Source organism: Electrona antarctica, assembly GCF_951216825.1.
Source record: "Electrona antarctica genome assembly, chromosome: 16".
Classification (NCBI taxonomy): Eukaryota; Metazoa; Chordata; class Actinopteri; order Myctophiformes; family Myctophidae; genus Electrona; species Electrona antarctica.
The window spans coordinates 42,742,174-42,760,888 of NC_136797.1; the positions used below are offsets into that span (position 1 = coordinate 42,742,174).

General features: G+C 42.7%; 1 protein-coding gene across 3 annotated transcripts in view; it reads left to right on the forward strand.

Annotated features, from left to right (window-relative positions):
- The window catches only part of sfswap (splicing factor SWAP), a 130,519-nt gene that overhangs the window by 57,113 nt on the left and 54,691 nt on the right, over positions 1–18,715 (forward strand). For all 3 annotated transcript variants that reach the window (XM_079525068.1, XM_079525069.1, XM_079525070.1), the window contains 4 exons: positions 5,331–5,409; positions 5,543–5,646; positions 5,916–6,045; positions 10,673–10,845. In XM_079525068.1, the coding sequence (XP_079381194.1) occupies positions 5,331–5,409; positions 5,543–5,646; positions 5,916–6,045; positions 10,673–10,845 (486 nt within the window). The remainder of the gene's footprint in view (positions 1–5,330; positions 5,410–5,542; positions 5,647–5,915; positions 6,046–10,672; positions 10,846–18,715) is intronic.

Sequence of the window (18,715 nt, forward strand, 5' to 3'; positions counted from 1 at the left end):
CTTTTTTCTTTTTTCCTTTCTGAAAGGAAAACCTCTCATTATCCATTATTTCCTCCTAGCATTTCTGTGTTAATCCATTGAGACCTGGAACACATCCATGTCACGTTAGCGTTTAACCACATTAACCATTAACCCATTTTGGGGCGGGAACCCCTTTTGGTGTTTTAAACATTGTTATAATTTAGCTATTGAAAAATAGCAGATCTACAAGCTCATAGCGCGCCACCGAGTGGCGCGCTATGAACTTGTAGGTCTGCTATTTTTGAAAAATCGTTAAAATGTGCCTCAAATCTTTCCGAAAATTGTCATGATTTAGAAAACTTTTTTTTTTTAATTTCGACGTCAGGCCTGAATGGGTTAACACGATACTGTGCCCTTTTCTTCCTTCTACAATGAAATAAATTATACTTTTATTTATAGTCCTATGCAATAAATGCCACATACATTATTAGAAAAACTGAAATAAATCTCTCTCCCTTCATCCACTAAAAGCCATCCACCCGCTCACTCACTCTTGACATATCCTTTGCAACCCCTGCAGCCACCCACCTTACATCAAGTAAATAGTCATTGGATTGAAGTAGACATGAGACATGTTGCTGCACTTGTTCTGTCTGGAGTGGTGTACCACTTACTCTACGGCATACCACTGGAGAGGATCTTCATTAGAGTCCGTTTTACCCAAGTAGGCCAATACTGAAGGTCAGCAGCATTATGCTGCTCTTCATTTCATCATTGCTCATAACCTTTATAATACTTAAGGGAAGCCAAGGATAAGAGTTTAGAATTATGTTTTTCTTTTTTACTATAACTTTTTTTTGTAGTAAGTACTTTGATAATTGGTGTAAATGTTTATTTTTTATTTTTTATTTTTTATTTTTTATTTTTTATTTTTTATTTTTTATTTTTTATTTTTTTATAGAGGGACAGACAGTAGGCTGACAGGAAATGGGGGAGTGACATGCAGTAAAGGCCACCGGGATCGGGAGTTGAGCCCGAGGCACACTGCCAGACTCTGGCTACCGGCCAAGGTGCCTGTACCGCTGAGCCACGGCCCAGGCCTTAATAATTGGTGTAGTTTGAGAATTAAGCCCCTCTCTATAAAGAGAGGAATGAATACAGACATCATTCGAATAGTACTTTATCTGAGCAGGGCTTTTCCATTTTAAAATGCCATATGTTTAGCCTAATATTATTCTACTCAATCAGTTGTTTCCCAGCTGTTGTTAGACAGCCAGCTAGACATCCCAGCACAGTTCTGGGACATAAACAGCAGTATTTCTTGATAAGATATTGATAAACAGCAGTATTTCCTGATAAGATATTGATGTGTTGTTGTTGTTTTTTTGTTCGTTCTGTTGTTTTCCCCAAACAATACAATAATTACATTTGTTGTGATTGCCTTTTGGGACCACCGTGCACCATAGCCGTGCACTGGCTTTTGAAAGGCATCCTTGCGGGCTATGAGAACATAACAGCGTGGATATCAATCGGATAAAAAAGAAAACAATGTATTCATATAGACACGAGGGGCTGCATAATCAGTACAGTATTGTGAAAAATAATTCCTCCCTACATCACAGCCAGCCAGTTTGACAATGTGGCGTCCATTCCATTCAAACCTTCCCGCGTCCATTCCATTCAAACTTGGTGGCTTCACATTTTTGCGGCTTATTATTCATTGACAAGCTACATGCTTGTGTACTAGTAACTTAGTGATATAGCTAAATAATAATAACTAACTATATTGATGAATATACTAGTGACGAAAGAACGTCCTGTAAACAGTAGTTGTGGTTATTGTCTCGTTTGGAGTCGTCATGCTGCCCTCTAGTGGACAGAAATCCTTATTGTGACTTAACCTTGCGTTAACCACTCACCAGGCTTTCCACCTCGGAGGAAAGCCTGTGTTATAAAGTTGCCGTATGATCCGGTCGTGAGTGGATGATATCGTTACGTCATGTTGTAGTCATTGTTTTGTAGTCATCAGGCCGGAAACCATCAATCTGGAACTTCCTTTCCCTCAAACTGGAATAATAACAATAAAGCGTGCCTCGTTCGCTTGTAGCCTGCGGCCTTTATTGGGGAAAAATCGGCTTGAGGGAAAGGAAGTTCCAGATTGATGGTTCTGGCCTGATGACTACAAAACACGTAACGATATCATCCACTCCCAACCGGATCATAAACCCGAAAAGGAATGCTGCCCAGGCTAATTGTGACTTAATAATTCCCTGGGGTTCTGTGAAATACTTTGAAAGTCAAAGTGGCTGTTCAGGGCCGCATCACTCATGTGGGCATGGAGTGCACAGAGGTTCTGTTTATCTGGCCATGGCAGATACAGGACTTTCTGCAGTACAGTATGTAAAGCACTTACGTGGCCAATGTGAAGATGTCCTGTTGATCTTTGGTGATATAGAACAGGGGTTCTCATCGTTTTTGGCCGGGGACCCCCGAAAATGCTTTGGCAATGTCTCGGGACCCCCGCCCCGCCCCCTCCCGACCCCCAATATAAATTGACTGCTACAATAACCTTAAACCATTTTGGGCGGGAACCCCTTTTGGTGTTTTAAGCATTGTTATAATTTAGCTATTGAAAAATAGCAGATCTACAAGCTCATAGCGCGCCACCGAGTGGCGCGCTATGAGCTTGTAGGTCTGCTATTTTTGAAAAATCGTGAAAATAAAATTTTAAAAAAAAATCTTTTTTTTTTTTTTTAATAATTTGGGGACCCCCTAAAATAATTTGGCGACCCCCCGAGGGGTCGCGACCCACGGGTTGAGAACCCCTGATATAGAACACTTGCTTACCGTTTGCTGTCGGTGCAATGGTACTCTCAGTGATAAAGCATAATTAAATTGCTGAGGAAATGGGGCAGCTATATTTCATGGCTAATTCTCCATGCCACTTCTATTTGTGTGTGTGTGTGTGTGTGTGTGTGTGTGTGTGTGTGTGTGTGTGTGTGTGTGTGTGTGTGTGTGTGTGTGTGTGTGTGTGTGTGTGTGTGTGTGTGTGTGTGTGTGTGTGTGTGTGTGTGTGTGTGTGTGTGTGTGTGTGTGTGTGTGTGTGTCAAAAGGCCCTACATCATTAGAAAATGAAAGAAAATGTGTACACAGTGGTGTGAAACTGTGAATGCATTTGTTTGTTACAGGTCAAAATATTTTTCTACCTCATATTTTCTTTTCAGGACTGTTAATCTGTTTCCGTCACATCCTTGAATAGCAGTCTTAGTTAGATATACTGTAAATATCACCCTTTTCTGCTCATAGCTTCGACTTGCTATGTGAGCGTGTATTTTTGTATACACTCACTAATGTCTCTGTCAGGAGCTAAATAACATGTCAGACAGCAAGCTACATTATGTTTCTTGTGTGTATTAACCCATTCAGGCCTGACGTCGAAATTTTTAAAAAAAAGTTTTCTAAATCATGACAATTTTCGGAAAGATTTGAGGCACATTTTAACGATTTTTCAAAAATAGCAGACCTACAAGTTCATAGCGCGCCACTCGGTGGCGCGCTATGAGCTTGTAGATCTGCTATTTTTCAATAGCTAAATTATAACAATGTTTAAAACACCAAAAGGGGTTCCCGCCCCAAAATGGGTTAATGGTTAATGTGGTTAAACGCTAACGTGACATGGATGCGTTCCAGGTCTCAATGGATTAGTATTATGAGTTCTCTTACCCAGGTCACATCTCAGCCAACTGGTAGCTGTGTGAAAGGCTGGGAGCAGCATGCCCTGTTCTACTTTAATTGTGTGTGTGTGTGTTGAATAGAGAAGACATTATGTTTTATTAATTATGTATGCATAGCATGGCCTATCTGTCCCCCAATGTGCTCTTGCCTGAAAGATGCATTTTGCATGTCAATAAGACCTGCCTGAGATGCACAGAAAGAGATGATAGGCATGTGGGTGTGTGTGTGCGCGTGTGCTTGTGTTTTTTGGGTGTGTGCGCGCCCATCCGCGCGTGCCTTGGCTGAACAGCCCTGGCCTACCTTTGCATTTCTACCTTCAATGAAAACACACAAAGTAGAAATGGATTCAAGTAGGCCTCCATAGTGTCTAGAAACCAGCTTGTTCCCACCAGCTATTCTTGATTGATTGATTGAAGAATTTATTAACAGTTTGCAGAATTACAGTACATTTCAAGCACAACTCAATACAAAGGCTGTTAACTGTGAGTGGACGACCCAATTAAGCATTACACTTGTTTCCAATAGGGTCCACCATGTTCAAATCATCAAAACATTTAGAGACGTACAAATAGACACTTCTATAGACAGAACAGGAATTCATCATAAAGGAGGTAAAAAGGGAAAAGAAACATATACAGTGAGGGGAAAAAAAGGGGTGGGCGGTGGGGGGGATTCACGTTCAGCTCCGTTAATTTGTTTGTTTTCCTTGGAGGAGCTGCGTTGGGTCCCCAAGTCGGCTCCGTGGCCGTACCTTGAGAAACCTAATGGTTTGCTAATTGATAATGTATAGTTGTATACAGTAACTGAAATCAACATAAGTAAATCTACAACATGCAATTTGGGTCTACTATTACTGGGGTATTACAGCGTCCGCTGTTCGATCCCATGCAGGTGTTAGGAGTTAGGAGTTAGTGTCGAAGTGTCCATGCCCAAGACGCTGAGCTCCTAATTGCTCCTGATGTGCAGATTGGTGCCTGCCTTGCATAGTTTCCTCCGCCATCGGTGTACTATGAATGTGTGTGTAATGGGTGACTGTAATGCAACGCACAATATATGTAAAGCGCCTTGGATAAATAAATACCATTTACAGCCTCTGAGCTACAGCCCGGATCTCCAGCTCCGGGCTAAATCATTCCTATATGACGGGTTCTCAACCCGTGGGTCGCGACCCCTCGGGGGGTCGCCAAATTATTTTAGGGGGTCCCCAAAATATAAAAAAAAAAAAAAAAAAAGATTTAAAAAAAATATATATTTTCACGATTTTTCAAAAATAGCAGACCTACAAGTTCATAGCGCGCCACTCGGTGGCGCGCTATGAGCTTGTAGATCTGCTATTTTTCAATAGCTAAATTATAACAATGCTTAAAACATCAAAAGGGGTTCCCGCCCAAAATGGTTTAAGGTTATTGTAGCAGTCAATTTATATTGGGGGTCGGGAGGGGGCGGGGCGGGGGTCCCGAGACATTGCCAAAGCATTTCCGGGGGTCCCCGGCCAAAAACGTTGAGAACCCCTGCTATATGACACATAAATAGATTTTGTTACTATTTATCTGTCTGTCTCATCTCAGGTGCTACGGACCCGACAACTGACTGTTTTTCTGTCTTTGTCTGTCCTATGTTATTCCTCCATTCAGAGAGAGACACGTGACGGTTCAATTGATGATGAGAAATTACAGTCAGACACAGATGTGAAGGATGTCAAGATGATTAAAGGTATGCCTCTTGGTTTAGTGGTCCATAATTCAATGATTTGTTTGCATGTCTTTTTTCTCTGATTTGTGTCCTTTTGTCCGACTGTCTGTCTCTCTCCCTACGCCCATTTGTCTGCCTCTTTCTGTCTCTCCAGCCTCCTTTGCTCCGATCTGTTTTGCTATAAAGGCTAAAGAAAACGACATGTTGCCTCTGGAGAGGAACCGAGTTCGATTGGATGATGACTCTGATGAAGACAAGGTTTGGTTTATTTACTTTAACTTTCACGAGACCTTTAACGATTTTCTTTGTTCCTTTTGCTTAAACATTTTGGTTACGTTTCCCCATTGCCATTTGTGTAATTATGTGACATTCTGACCTGGTATTGCGCATTAAACTATATAAAATGTATTTCATTTAAACACTACTACTGTTTGAAATGGTTCTGTTGGATGGATGTCCTTTTTAAAGTATCAATGAGTACCTTTAGTTTTAAGTCCTAAAATGACATTTATGTTTTCTACATGAAGCTGTTCGGTGAGGAAGGACTAGAGGCTATCATTGGCGGGGCTCAGATGATTGTCAAGGAGTCTTTTACAACCCCGACACCAGAAGAGAAGAAACCCAGCCTCAGCCAGGAGGAGTTGGAGGCAAAACAAGGTAACGCCACAGAACTGTAAAATAATATAATAATTATAATATAATATAATATAATAATAATATAATAATAAATGTCTTTTCTGTTCTATTATCCCTATAACTGTGGAATATGCAGGCCATCATATTTTTTCACTGCAAAGCCTGGCTAGGCAAACACTTTATCTAAGGAGAAAATAGTAATAAATTAGCAGCACGAAAGCACTTGCAAAAGTAACTACACTGATTAGTTCCAGGTTGAAAACCACCTCCTAAATCCTCTCATACTGCTCGACAAATTCATTGTAACAATGGGACAACTGTCCTGCTGACACTGGGCATTTTTAGGAAGATTTTATCTTGACATAAGGTGTCTTCTGTTGTGTTTAATCAATTGTATGGTGTCTGATCCCACATTACATTACTAAATAAGAGGATCGTTTTCCACTTGGAAAAGTTCAGCTAAGCCGACTGTCAATGCACACGTCCCTGTAACTGAGAGCACATCATATGTTATGGAAATCTGAAACTTTGATTCACACAAATGCTGGCAGATGAAGCGAGTAAATGGTACTAGGTCAAGAGTGGGTACAGTTACAAAACAAAGTTTTACGGATATCTGGCTCTTGTTGGCCCACATTACGCCAACATGGAACATTTCCAGTGGATTAATGGCTTTATGTGCAAGTGGGAAAAGGGTCTCACGGTCACTACTGCCATCTGTGTTTACAATGGTCAGACTCCTGTCTGTCTGTATGTCTGTGATGCAATGGCTGTTCCCCCTGTCCGTCCTCACTGTCTCCATTTGTCCCCTCCTTTCCTCTCCTTAGATACCTACCACCCATCACACATGTTCTAGAGACCTTTCAGTATCTAAGTACGGCCGCTGGGAGACAAGCGAGCGGGGACACACACACACACACACACACACACACACACACACACACACCCCTCAATCACATCCTCTGACATGGCCTTCCTTTACAGGAAGCCAGGAGTTGGGCGATCAGTGGGAGGGGAAAGGAGAGAGGACGGATAAATCCAATGGGCACAAATTGTAAATCATTCCAGCAGGGTGTAAATTCCAGGAAGGACAAAGTATAGTAGTAGTAGTACAGTAAACGGCAGTCATATTTCTCTACGAGACCTAATGAGAGATGCATGCTTTTATTCTCTGTCTGCCTGCCCCCCCCCCCCCCCCCCCCTGTCTCTCACACACACACACACACACACACACACACACACACACACACACACACACACACACACACACACACACAGAACCCACTTGCTTCTTACTGGTAGAGTGATAAATGTATTCATGAATACCAGGCACTCTGTTCATAATATTTAGCATGCATATAGGACTTGGCGGCAACACTTTCCTTAGCCACTTGGTTGCAAAGCTCTTAACTGCCACTGTTGATGTGGGAAGAAAGAAGTTTCATCACAAGGCGTGAAAAAGAGCCACGTGCGCTCTCGCTCGCTCGTGCTCTCTCTCTTTCTCTCTCTCTCTCTCTCTTTCACGCACGCACGCACGCACGCACGCACGCACGCACGCACGCACGCACGCACGACGGCACGATCAGAACAGACAGGCACACACTGGGGTAGTCTAATGAATATGTGAATATGTCAACTTGGTTACGTTGCAGGGAATCAATGGCAAACGGAACAAAGCTAATCTGTATTGATGGACTGGGGAAGGATCGCACACACCCTCTCACTCACTGGTCACTCACGTACTGTGGTCACTCATAGGTCAAATCCACTGTGTGTGTGTTAGAGTTAACTGAAACAAATGTGAGAAAAATCGATGAATCAAATCAATTAGTTAAAAGCTATAATATGACACAGATGCGTCCTCAGGTCTAAATGGGTTAATTCAAATGAAACGTTACACTACAGTATGTGTGTGAGAAACTAAAGCTGAATTGAAATTATAATATTGGCTTTAAAACTAATACAATTGCATTTGTTTTAGTTTAAACTTTTACTCAATGTAGTTTTTTGTCCTGGCCATAACATTTTTTTTAGAACACCTAACCCCCGGTGCTGGCAGTTCAATGCAATGGCCATTATTAATTATTTTGGATTAAGTGGCTAAAGAAAGTGTTCCTTCTGGGCATGCTTTTGCAGAGATTTATTGAAAAAAATAAAGGAATTGCAGTTGTAAGCCTCTGCCAACCAGTTGCACTTTTGTCTGTGCAGATTCATATAATGCAGTATACCAGAGGTGCCCAAAAGGTAGACCACGATCTACCAGTAGATCACAATGGCTGTGCAGGTAGATCACATGACATGCCCCTAAAGAATATTTAATTTAAATCTAAACTATTTTTGGCACCTGCCACTTGAATTAAGTTGACTTGATTGACTGACATAAAAAAGGAAAATCATAATGCAATACTTTGTTTTCAAGAGTGTTGCTACGCACAAATGTCGGTAGATTACAAATTAAATTAAAAAAAAACTACCTATTCCATTTCTCCCCTTTCCCATTCCAAGTGCATTTGTCTTAAATGTAATGCCAGCGCCGCTATTCCAAAGCCATTTTCAGCAATGGTATTGTGTTTTCGGTGGGTAGATCTTGTTGAGCTGGTCATTTTGAAAGTAGCTCTCAAGTCAAAAAAGTGTGGGCACCCCTGCAGTATACTGTATACGGAAGACGTTGAAGGATGTTAATAAAAGGTGTTATAATTATTTGTATTTTTTGGCGCTTTATTGGCATGTATGAAGTGTTTTTTGGTGTCACAGTGACCTTGACCTTTGACCCTTGGTTACTAGTCTTGCGTAGCCAGACGACTATTCCACAATCTCCAAATGCTATATAGAGTCTGGAACTACACCTCCCGAAATCAGAGTAAGGAAGCTACCATTTCCGTTCACGAAAATATATTTAAACATATCTATCGAGCGTATCTTTTTTTTCCCTTCTAAGCCGCAAGCTATATACGCTTAGATGATTTTGAGTTATATTAGGATAGGAGGCTTCACTTCCGCTTTATATTTTATACCCAGGATCAGAGCTTCCGTGCTCCAGACTGTATGATGGAAGCATTTTAAAATTTGCGAAGTGCACAGACTGAAAACAGTGCCTCCGGCTGTGGCTGTAGCTGACAGTTGCATGAAAATAAAACTATTTATTTATTAATAGGCATCCAAAATTGTAATAAAATAGCCAACAACCTTCAAATTAAACTGAAAATCACACCCGTGTGAAGTAAGTGGTTTAACTCCGTGTGGCCGTCCCCGGGGGGTCCCTGGAACTTCCAAACCCACAGGAACGCGCCCAGGGGGGCGGTCCGGTTCCGGCGAGCCACCCTGCGTCCGAAACGGTTGAGAAATTACAGAGTTACCGTGTGAGGGGTTCCTCTACTGTACTGTACTGTGCTGTACTGTCACTGTACTGTACTGTCACACCCGAAATCATCATATATATACAGTTAATATGTGTGTGTGTGTGTGTGTTAGGCTGCGCAACAGTGACACTTGGTTGTGAAAACGCTATTTTTGGTTTGCTCGGACAGACCCAGCCAGCCAGCCACACACACACACAGACACACAAAGCTGCGTAAGGAAGTGGTTGCACCACTTAAAAATAAATAAAGAAAATAGTGTTTTTACGCATGTCTGAGTTGGAAACTTTGCCGCAGATTAATTCAAATAATCATGCACCAGCATTCAAATCACTGTACATGCTTCTAGTGTCATTCAGCTGTGGTACTCGGGAAGAAATATGAAATAACAATATAAGATTAAAGTATTGATCTTGCAGTGTTATACTTTGCACATTGGTGCAATGCAGCATACCCGTCAGCGTCGCCAACAACGTCACAACTTTCTTCCAGAAAAGTGAATATCTTGTGCCATTGCAAGAGGTCAAATATGACCTCTGGCATCTCATAGTAAGCCAAATCAGCTGTAGCCACAGCTCCACACACATGATCTCCTGGCCAAGATAATTAGATTTGACACATTGCAATTTGGTGGTCAATGTTGGTGATTAGCTGCATGGCTCATCTACGCACGCCCCTAGAAAAAATGTAAATGTGTTTGTTGCCAGCATCATGGGTAAGGTCACTCGAAACTGGCATTGTGCCATGAATTGTGGTGATTTATGTCTCAAATATGATTCACTATAGCAGGCAGCCCTATTTTTAACCCAGGAGCGAAAACAATGTGCACGCGCACACAGTATACAGTATACACACACACACACCCCACACTGGTGCGTGACACCGGCACGCAATTAAGTATACAAATCAACCTTCACAATGTGCCTCTCTATACTGTAGCTCAGTGGCTGTTGTCACTCCATGTTCCATCATCATTTCCTCTTACCTCCAATAGAAGAAAAAAATCGCTAAAAAAAGTTAGAGCTCATCATAAACTCAACCGCGTAACACAGACCTTACTCGAACCGCTGAAGAAGAGCCGTTTCCCTCACACATACTATGGGAACTGTCAAAGTAATGGACACTCTTCCCTGCTTCTCGCCCAGCCAAGCAGAAAGTAGATGAACGTGTACAGTAGGTGTTGCTTAAAAAAAAAGAATAAAGAAGAATGAAGCAGAAGAAGTAGTCACCAAGGCTGTGTGGAGAAGACGGCCTTCCTCTTTTTCTAAGCATATTTTTCATTGTCTTCGCAGCCAAACAGAAGCTGGAGGATCGTCTCGCTGCCGCGGCGCGGGAGAAACTGGCTCAGGCCTCCAAGGAATCCAAGGAGAAACAGCTGCAGGCAGAGAGGAAGAGGAAGGCCGCTCTGTTCCTCCAGAACCTCCGCGGACCCCTCACTGGAGAGCCTGAAGCCAAGAGAGCAGAGGTAGAGAGACACCACATTGCATGTGGAGTGGGGCTTATTTCCTTTTTGTTTTCAGAATCAGTACACGTGGCCATAAACAACAATTATGTGGAAAAAACTGAATCTAACCACGTGAGTTTAAGTGTTCCTATTCTAGGCTTGTCATAAAATAGGCAACATGTTTGTAGTTTGTGTAGTAATGTGTCTGGATTTGCGTGATGTTTGGGCAAGGAGGATTTGCGGGATTGGTAGGAGCCAATCATTATGGAATATGAAAAATCGGTCAGATCCATCTTGATCAAATGACTATAGAGATTCTGTGTACCGATTTGCGTGACGTAGGAGTAAGGTGCCTTTGACCTGACGGAGACAAAAATATATCCATAATATTAAATAAGTACAACAACATCATACAGTACAAACCAACTATTAGTAATATTATTTAATTGGCTGGTGTTTGCATGACAGTGTTCCATGTAGCATAATGCCAATGAATAGGAAAAAAAAGTAATAGTCTTGTATATTTCATCATAATTAGATTTTCTTTATTTGTATTTTCGTCATTTGTATATTCCTGTGCTGGCGACAGACAGAATAACATGACATGCTAACGGCCGGGCTCCACCGGGCGCGTCAGCGTCGCGTCTCCGTCACCGTCAGGGAATGTTCCCTTTTTAATCAATGAAGGGTGGCTCCACTGCCCGCGTTGCGTTGCGTTGACGGAGACGCGACGCGTGCATTCAAATTGAACCGGTGCGTTTTTTGACGCACGCGACGGAGACGCAACGCGTCCGGTGGAGCCCTGACGTAAGCTACCTGTATAAAGGGGGGTGTCCTAATAGCGTGTCACTCTGCATGCTGCCCATGCTTTTCCCTGAGACTGCACGCCTCCACGCTGCCTGAAGTGGGTGGGTGGGTGTTTGGATGAGTTTCCTTGTCTTCCTGTGTCTTTACCTGTGTACTACTATGCATGATTCACCCCACAAGTGACTTCAGGAAATGGTAAACAACTTATTGTGGTCGTTGGTTGTCATGTATTCTGCTGTCCATTGAATTGTCAGTTGATATTATTTGACCACTTAAACCTAAACTGGACCTGAGTTGCCTACAGTACAGTTGGAGGCCATCGATATTGTCCTTTTCTTTTTGCTGAGGTTTGCGTGATCTGCGCAAAAGGACAGTTAACCCATTTTGGGCGGGAACCCCTTTTGGTGTTTTAAACATTATGTTATAATTTAGCTATTGAAAAATAGCAGATCTACAAGCTCATAGCGAGCTTGTAGGTCTGCTATTTTTGAAAAATCGTGAAAATATTTATTTCAGAAAACTGGAGGATTTAGGAGGATTTTTTTAAATTTTGAGGTCAGGCCTAAATGGGTCAAATGATAAGGGACAATATCGGTGGCACCCAACTGTAGACCTGAGTTGCCTACAGTATGTAGTTGGTCCCTGATGCTGGGATTCAAGTCAAGTGGTGAACTATTTAAGCCCTATTATACGTCGTTGCTTGATTAAATAGCGGATATACAAGCTCACCGTGAAATCATCATGAAATGACAAGGGTGGGTATGCAAAATATATATCGTTGCTGTCCGGAGGAAACCTCATAACTCCATTTTTGAGGTTTTTGATTTTATTCCATAAATCAGTGCTATTGAACACCCTTTACGTCTGTGTGTTGTTTCGAAAATGGAATGTAGTAAAAAACGCATTGGACAAAACCTCTTAACTCCATTTGACCCTCAAACTGTCTGCTAAAACAGCTTACTCCAGCACCTCTCCTTCTCATGCAAGTAATTGACAATAACTTTGATGAGGCAATATTGCATCGTTTAAAAAATATAAGGTTTTGTTAATTTCCTTAAAAACTTATATTTTTAATTTCCTTATGAGGTTTCCTCCGGACAGCAGAGATATATATTTTTTGAGCGGTGCCTACCGCTCCAATGACTGGCCGCGTATGTATGTTTGGAGTATGAACAGCTGCAATACCGCTGGGTGACCTACTGTAAAGTGGCACTGTTGAGCAGCCTAAACACACACACACAGAGTCCAAGGAGGAGGGCTTGAGACACACACACACACTGCTCAGTTTGTGGTGCGATTTCTTTATGGGCCCAAAATAGGGATGCCAGGGTTCATGTGGTGAAACATAGTTTCCTTTCCCCTCATTTAGCGGTGCAAAAAAAGTAGACTGCAGCTGATCTTTTGGTGAAGATTTGCCAATCCGTTGTCATTTTCTTCTGCTGTTATACGTATCTGCCTTTTATCACTGCACTGCTACCACAGCGACTGCTAGCAGTTAATTAGCTCAAATCATCCATCAGACAGTGAACACAGAGTTAGAGCTGTCACATTTTTCTTTCTTTCTTTTCAAAATTCAGAATTATTTTATGTTCTCTTGACAGCTGATATCCGATGATGGAAAGTCTGAAATTATACTGGAATTTCTCTGTCACACTGATATACTCAGATGCTCCAATCTACATCTACTGTGTGTGTATGTGTGTGTCTGTACTGTGTGAATGTGCAGATAGACTTGTACAACAAACAGACGGCAAACCAACTTTTTTCCCTTTCAGTTTCATATGGGCGCTCGTGTGGCGCAGGAGCAAACTACCTGTCTTCTATGCTGTACAAACACAATGGGCTCTAGGCTCACATGCCATTTTGGAACTTGGGCCCCTTCCCTACTTCCTTCACAGAGCCTTAATTAGTATCATTGGTAACACCGGTGAAGAAAGTAGGGAAGCGGACCGGAAGTAGGAAGAGTTATTCTGTGTGCATAATAGTTATAGCCCATTGGATATGTTTGGGGGAGGTTGCGTCTCCTACAGGCTTGGGCGACACTTGTCAGTGGGTGTTCAATGAATGGGAATAGTAGGACAGGGGCACTACTGTATGTCCTCCCGGTGGGGGCTCCTCGCTGGCAAGTGAGCCCTAGGGTACAATGGCAAACCACAGATTTGTGGGCAGGGTTAATTGGCATTGTGACTGAATTGGGAAATAAATAAATACAAATAACTGCAACCAATGGCACTGGTCAAAACATGATCAGCTATGACTTATTTCTTCACTGATCCCCTGCGTTTTGAAGTTCTCTCGTGCACCTACACCTGTGTGTAGTCTGTACTGTACATGTGTGTGCGCGTGCAGCTTTCCTGGTGAGTTTCCCAGCCATGCATTAGGAGATTAAGACCTGAATGTCTGGTCCCTGGAGAAACCCTCTTCATCAGCCTACCGAGAGAAACGGACCTTAATTGGTGCTGCTGACACTAATGCACACTTCCTGGAGCTTTGTGTGTGTGCGTGTGTGTGCATGTCACATTGCTATGCTCATAGGCTCTGATTAGAAAGCAATGCTGTGATGGAGTGTGTGCACACGAGCATGTGCACGTACACACACATGAGTGGCTCTATGCAGTAATATACCGTCAATTTGGGAGATGAGGGAAACTTTTTAAAACACAGTCAGACTTTAAAAGGTGGTTTTCAACCAGTGGTTCGGGGAATACCAGTGGTCTTTGATGAAGAGTTGGTAACCAAATGGACCCTTATTATATGTGTAAATCTTGAGAGCGCAAAATGAAACCAAATGGAATGCAAAATCTTATCGAACGATAACAAATTATTACGTTTTGGATCAGCGAGACAAAATCATCAAATGATGGTCTGTGGCTCAAATGCAGAATAAACTAGATAAATTGCCCCTCGGGGCACAGGTCTCCACCAGGGCAGGTCAGGTTGTGGCCTCCTGGTGGCGCTATAATAGGCCAATGTGAAAGGGGTGCCATTTCTTCTTACGCCTTGGATGGCAATTGGATGATTTGAGGCATTTTGTTCCAAAAATGTGTGTTGCAAAAATCCACCTGTTCGTGGCACTACGTATAGCAGGTCAATGTGAAAAGGGTGGGATATATTCCTCAGCCTAGTAGGAAAATCTGTGAAAGATTTCACGTAAATTGCACGGTGCGTTCATGATTTGAGGCGTTTTGTTCTAAACGGACCAATCCTGCAAACTTTGAAAGCCAATGTTAGCCAATTAGGATGGAATATGAAATATGGGACAGATCCGTCTTGAACACATGACTATAGAGATAGTGTGTAACAATTTGCGGGATTCTTTGACAGAATCTGGAGGAGTAATATCCCAAAAAAACCATACTCTCTCCCCATGCCCTGGTGGAGACAATAATGGGCCTGATATGAAAAGGCTTGGAAAACACTGCTTTTCACAAGTAGTGGAAATAGCCGATAAGAAAGCTTGTGAGCTTATAATTAGATCAGGGGTGGGCAACTGGCGGCCCGGGGGCCACATGCGGCCCCCACCTTCACTTAATGTGGCCCTCAGGTTAATGTCAGAATACTGATATAATATTGGTTTCAGCTGTTTACAATTCCACAACATGCAAACATGACCCGCTTTAATTACTTCAGTCTAAATTAGTAGCTCAATGCTTCAACACAAGTATAATTATAGGCATTTGAAATGAAAAATATTAATTTTCAGGATTCTGATTAAAAAAAATAGCAAAAATTCAAGATTTCAATTCGAATATAGCAAAAATAGCCGATCTACAAGCTCAAAACGCGTCGCAGCGCGACGCGTTTTGAGCTTGTAGATCGGCTATTTTTGCGACGACCGTAATATATGGCCCTAGGGAGTGAATGTGGAAATATAGTGGCCCTCTCCATTGTCAAAGTTGCCCACCGCTGAATTAGATGGACTGTTTTCGTGACTTTTGTGCAACAAAGTAATAATTTGTCACACAATAAGAATTTAATTTGCGGGGAGAAAAAACTTAAAGTCAATATATGGAGATCTAAGGTTTCTGCCTGACAGCAAGGTAACTGTGGATGTGTTGGGATCTGCTGCATCTGTTACCTGGCTCTGAATGAGCCATGCTGACTGACTGGCACGCTGCATCTCTGTGCGTATTTGCATTAAACAAAACAAAAAATTAAGTTCTATCCCAAAAGCCTAAAGTTTTATACCCTAATGATTGCCTCTTCGCCTTACATAAAGTTACATAAAACTGTTTTTCTGCCATCCTTATCTTGCAGCTAAGGGAACATCCTCATATCATAACATCAGCATTTTCTATTGCGAGAGAGTAAAAATCTGTTATGCTTGAGAGATGCTGCCACAAGCTTTCTCCAGGCAGTGCCACTGAATTGAGCTGAAAGCCTGTTTTACCCAAATAAGTCATGGCTTGGTTTTGACAGACTGCCAATTGGACGCATGAGCTTTCGCGTCATTCGCATCAAACTGGTCCAAGCCAGTATTTTAAAGATGCACTGCCTGTTGGATGACACACCGTTCGTCTAGAGAATCTGCAAAGGGTTCTATGTAAGCACCTGCCATATAGCAGCCAAGGGACAGAGGTCAAAGGTGAACTTAGATCTTTGTAGAATGGGCCATATATTGGACATATGACTTTGTGTCCATCCATCCATCTTCAACCGCTTATCCGTAGTCGGGTCGCGGGGGCAACAGCTCCACCAGAGTGCTCCAGACTTCCCTCTCCAGAGCAACATTAGTGACTTCCTCCTGGGGGATTCCGAGACGTTCCAAGGCCAGTGAGTCGATGTATTTCCTCCAACTGCACCTTGGTCTGCCCCGGGGTCTCCTCCCAGTAGGACGTGCGTCGAGGACCTCCCTAGGGAGGCGCCCGAGAGGCATCCTAACCAGATGCCCAAAGTTCCCGAACCACCTCAGCTGACTCCTTTCCAGGCGAAGGAGCAGCGGTTCTACTCCGAGTCTCTCTCGTGTGACTGAACTTCTCACCCTATCTCTAAGGGAGATGCCAGCCACCCGTCGAAGAAAACTCATTTCGGCCGCTTGTATTCGCGACCTTATTCTTTCGGTCATGACCCACACTTCATGACCATAGGTGAGAGTAGGAACGAAGATTGCTCGGTAGACAGAGAGCTTTGCCTTCTGGCTTTTGCCTTCTGGGCAAAAGGATTAAAAACGAGATTTTGCGTGTGTGGCAAATGAACATATGCCAGAAATTTAGTGTCTACTCTATGCGGTACTATTCGATTGGTAGCCCTGCATATGGATCGCTCATAGATGGCCATTCCTGGTCCTATCACACTGAAAGAGCTGCCAACAAACCGGTGTTCATGAGGAACAATTTTGTCTGCGATGGCCTCAAGACAGACGGCCAAAATCATGTCTAGAGACAACTGGACTCTTTGTTTCTCCCTTCTGTCATAATGTCTCATTCACTCACGAGCACCCACGTCGTACACACACACACACACACACACACACACACACACACACACACACACACACACACACACACACACACACACTTTCTTAGTCTTGAGCCTCACATTATCGCTTTTGCTTAACCCATTCAGGCCTGACGTCGAAATTTAAAAAAAAATGTTTTCTAAATCATGACAATTTTCGGAAAGATTTGAGGCACATTTTAACGATTTTTCAAAAATAGCAGACCTACAAGTTCATAGCGCGCCACTCGGTGGCGCGCTATGAGCTTGTAGATCTGCTATTTTTCAATAGCTAAATTATAACAATCTTTAAAACACCAAAAGGGGTTCCCGCCCCAAAATGGGTTAATGTGGTTAAACGCTAACGTGACATGGATGCGTTCCAGGTCTCAATGGATTAATGTTTTAGTGGACTCAGTGCTTCTGTCTGGTTGTATTGCTTCTAGGCCTGGATACCGCTCTGCTTCTCTCTTATCCCCAATAGGCTGAGTGAAAAAAAGAGATTTACAGCACAGGCGTCAGGGAAATAATGATGGCCTTTTACCGAACCCCATTCTACTGTAGGAGATGCATCTCTCGACATCCTCTCACCACATTACATTCTCAGTGTAACCCCTCCTCACCCCCCCTCGAAGGCATTCTATACAGCATAGCTGCTCTTCTCTCTTCCTCTGACTTTCTTTTTTCTCATTTGCTTTGCAACGTTCTAGTGATTTCTTTTTTTTTTATCCATTCATCCATAAATCTTTCTCAGACATAGGCGGAGGATTGGCAGCATTCATTTATCCCCCCCCCTTTTAAGGATATATTTCCCTAATTTCCTCCCACCAGAGTGGTTTTAGACTCATTTGAAGGTTCACTCAAGTAAACCATCATCTGAACAACACAGGGTCATCATCTACAATTTAACTATGGTGATGTTGTTTTACTGATTGATTTGACATTAAACCGAGTATAACGGTAGCTGTTTCCTACGGCTATTATTATTACCTACATCAGGGGTTCTCAACGTTTTTGGCCGGGGACCCCCGGAAATGCTTTGGCAATGTCTCGGGACCCCCGCCCCGCCCCGCCCCCTCCCGACCCCCAATATAAATTGACTGCTACAATAACCTTAAACCATTTTGGGCGGGAACCCCTTTTGGTGTTTTAAGCATTGTTATAATTTAGCTATTGAAAAATAGCAGATCTACAAGCTCATAGCGCGCCACCGAGTGGCGCGCTACGAGCTTGTAGGTCTGCTATTTTTGAAAAATCGTGAAAATAAAATTAAAAAAAAATCTTTTTTTTTTTTTTTTTTTTTTTTTTGGAACATAATTTGGGGACCCCCTAAAATAATTTGGCGACCCCCCGAGGGGTCGCGACCCACGGGTTGAAAACCCCTGACCTACATCAAATGGCTGGTTGAAAATGAAGTCTTTCTTCCCATGGTAAAAGACAAATGGAAGGGCTATCTCCAGTAGCTTTTGTTTTCTACAGTTATGTCTCGTCGTGTGATGGCCACCTACAAAGCTCTTGTCTCCTGTAGTGCTTGTGGCTGGCTACAGTTGTCTCCTGCACTGGCTGTCATAAACAACTGCTGCATTACAATGGCAGTCTTCTGTTGTTGTCGTTGTTGTTGTTACCACTGTAACAAAACCTGGAGTGG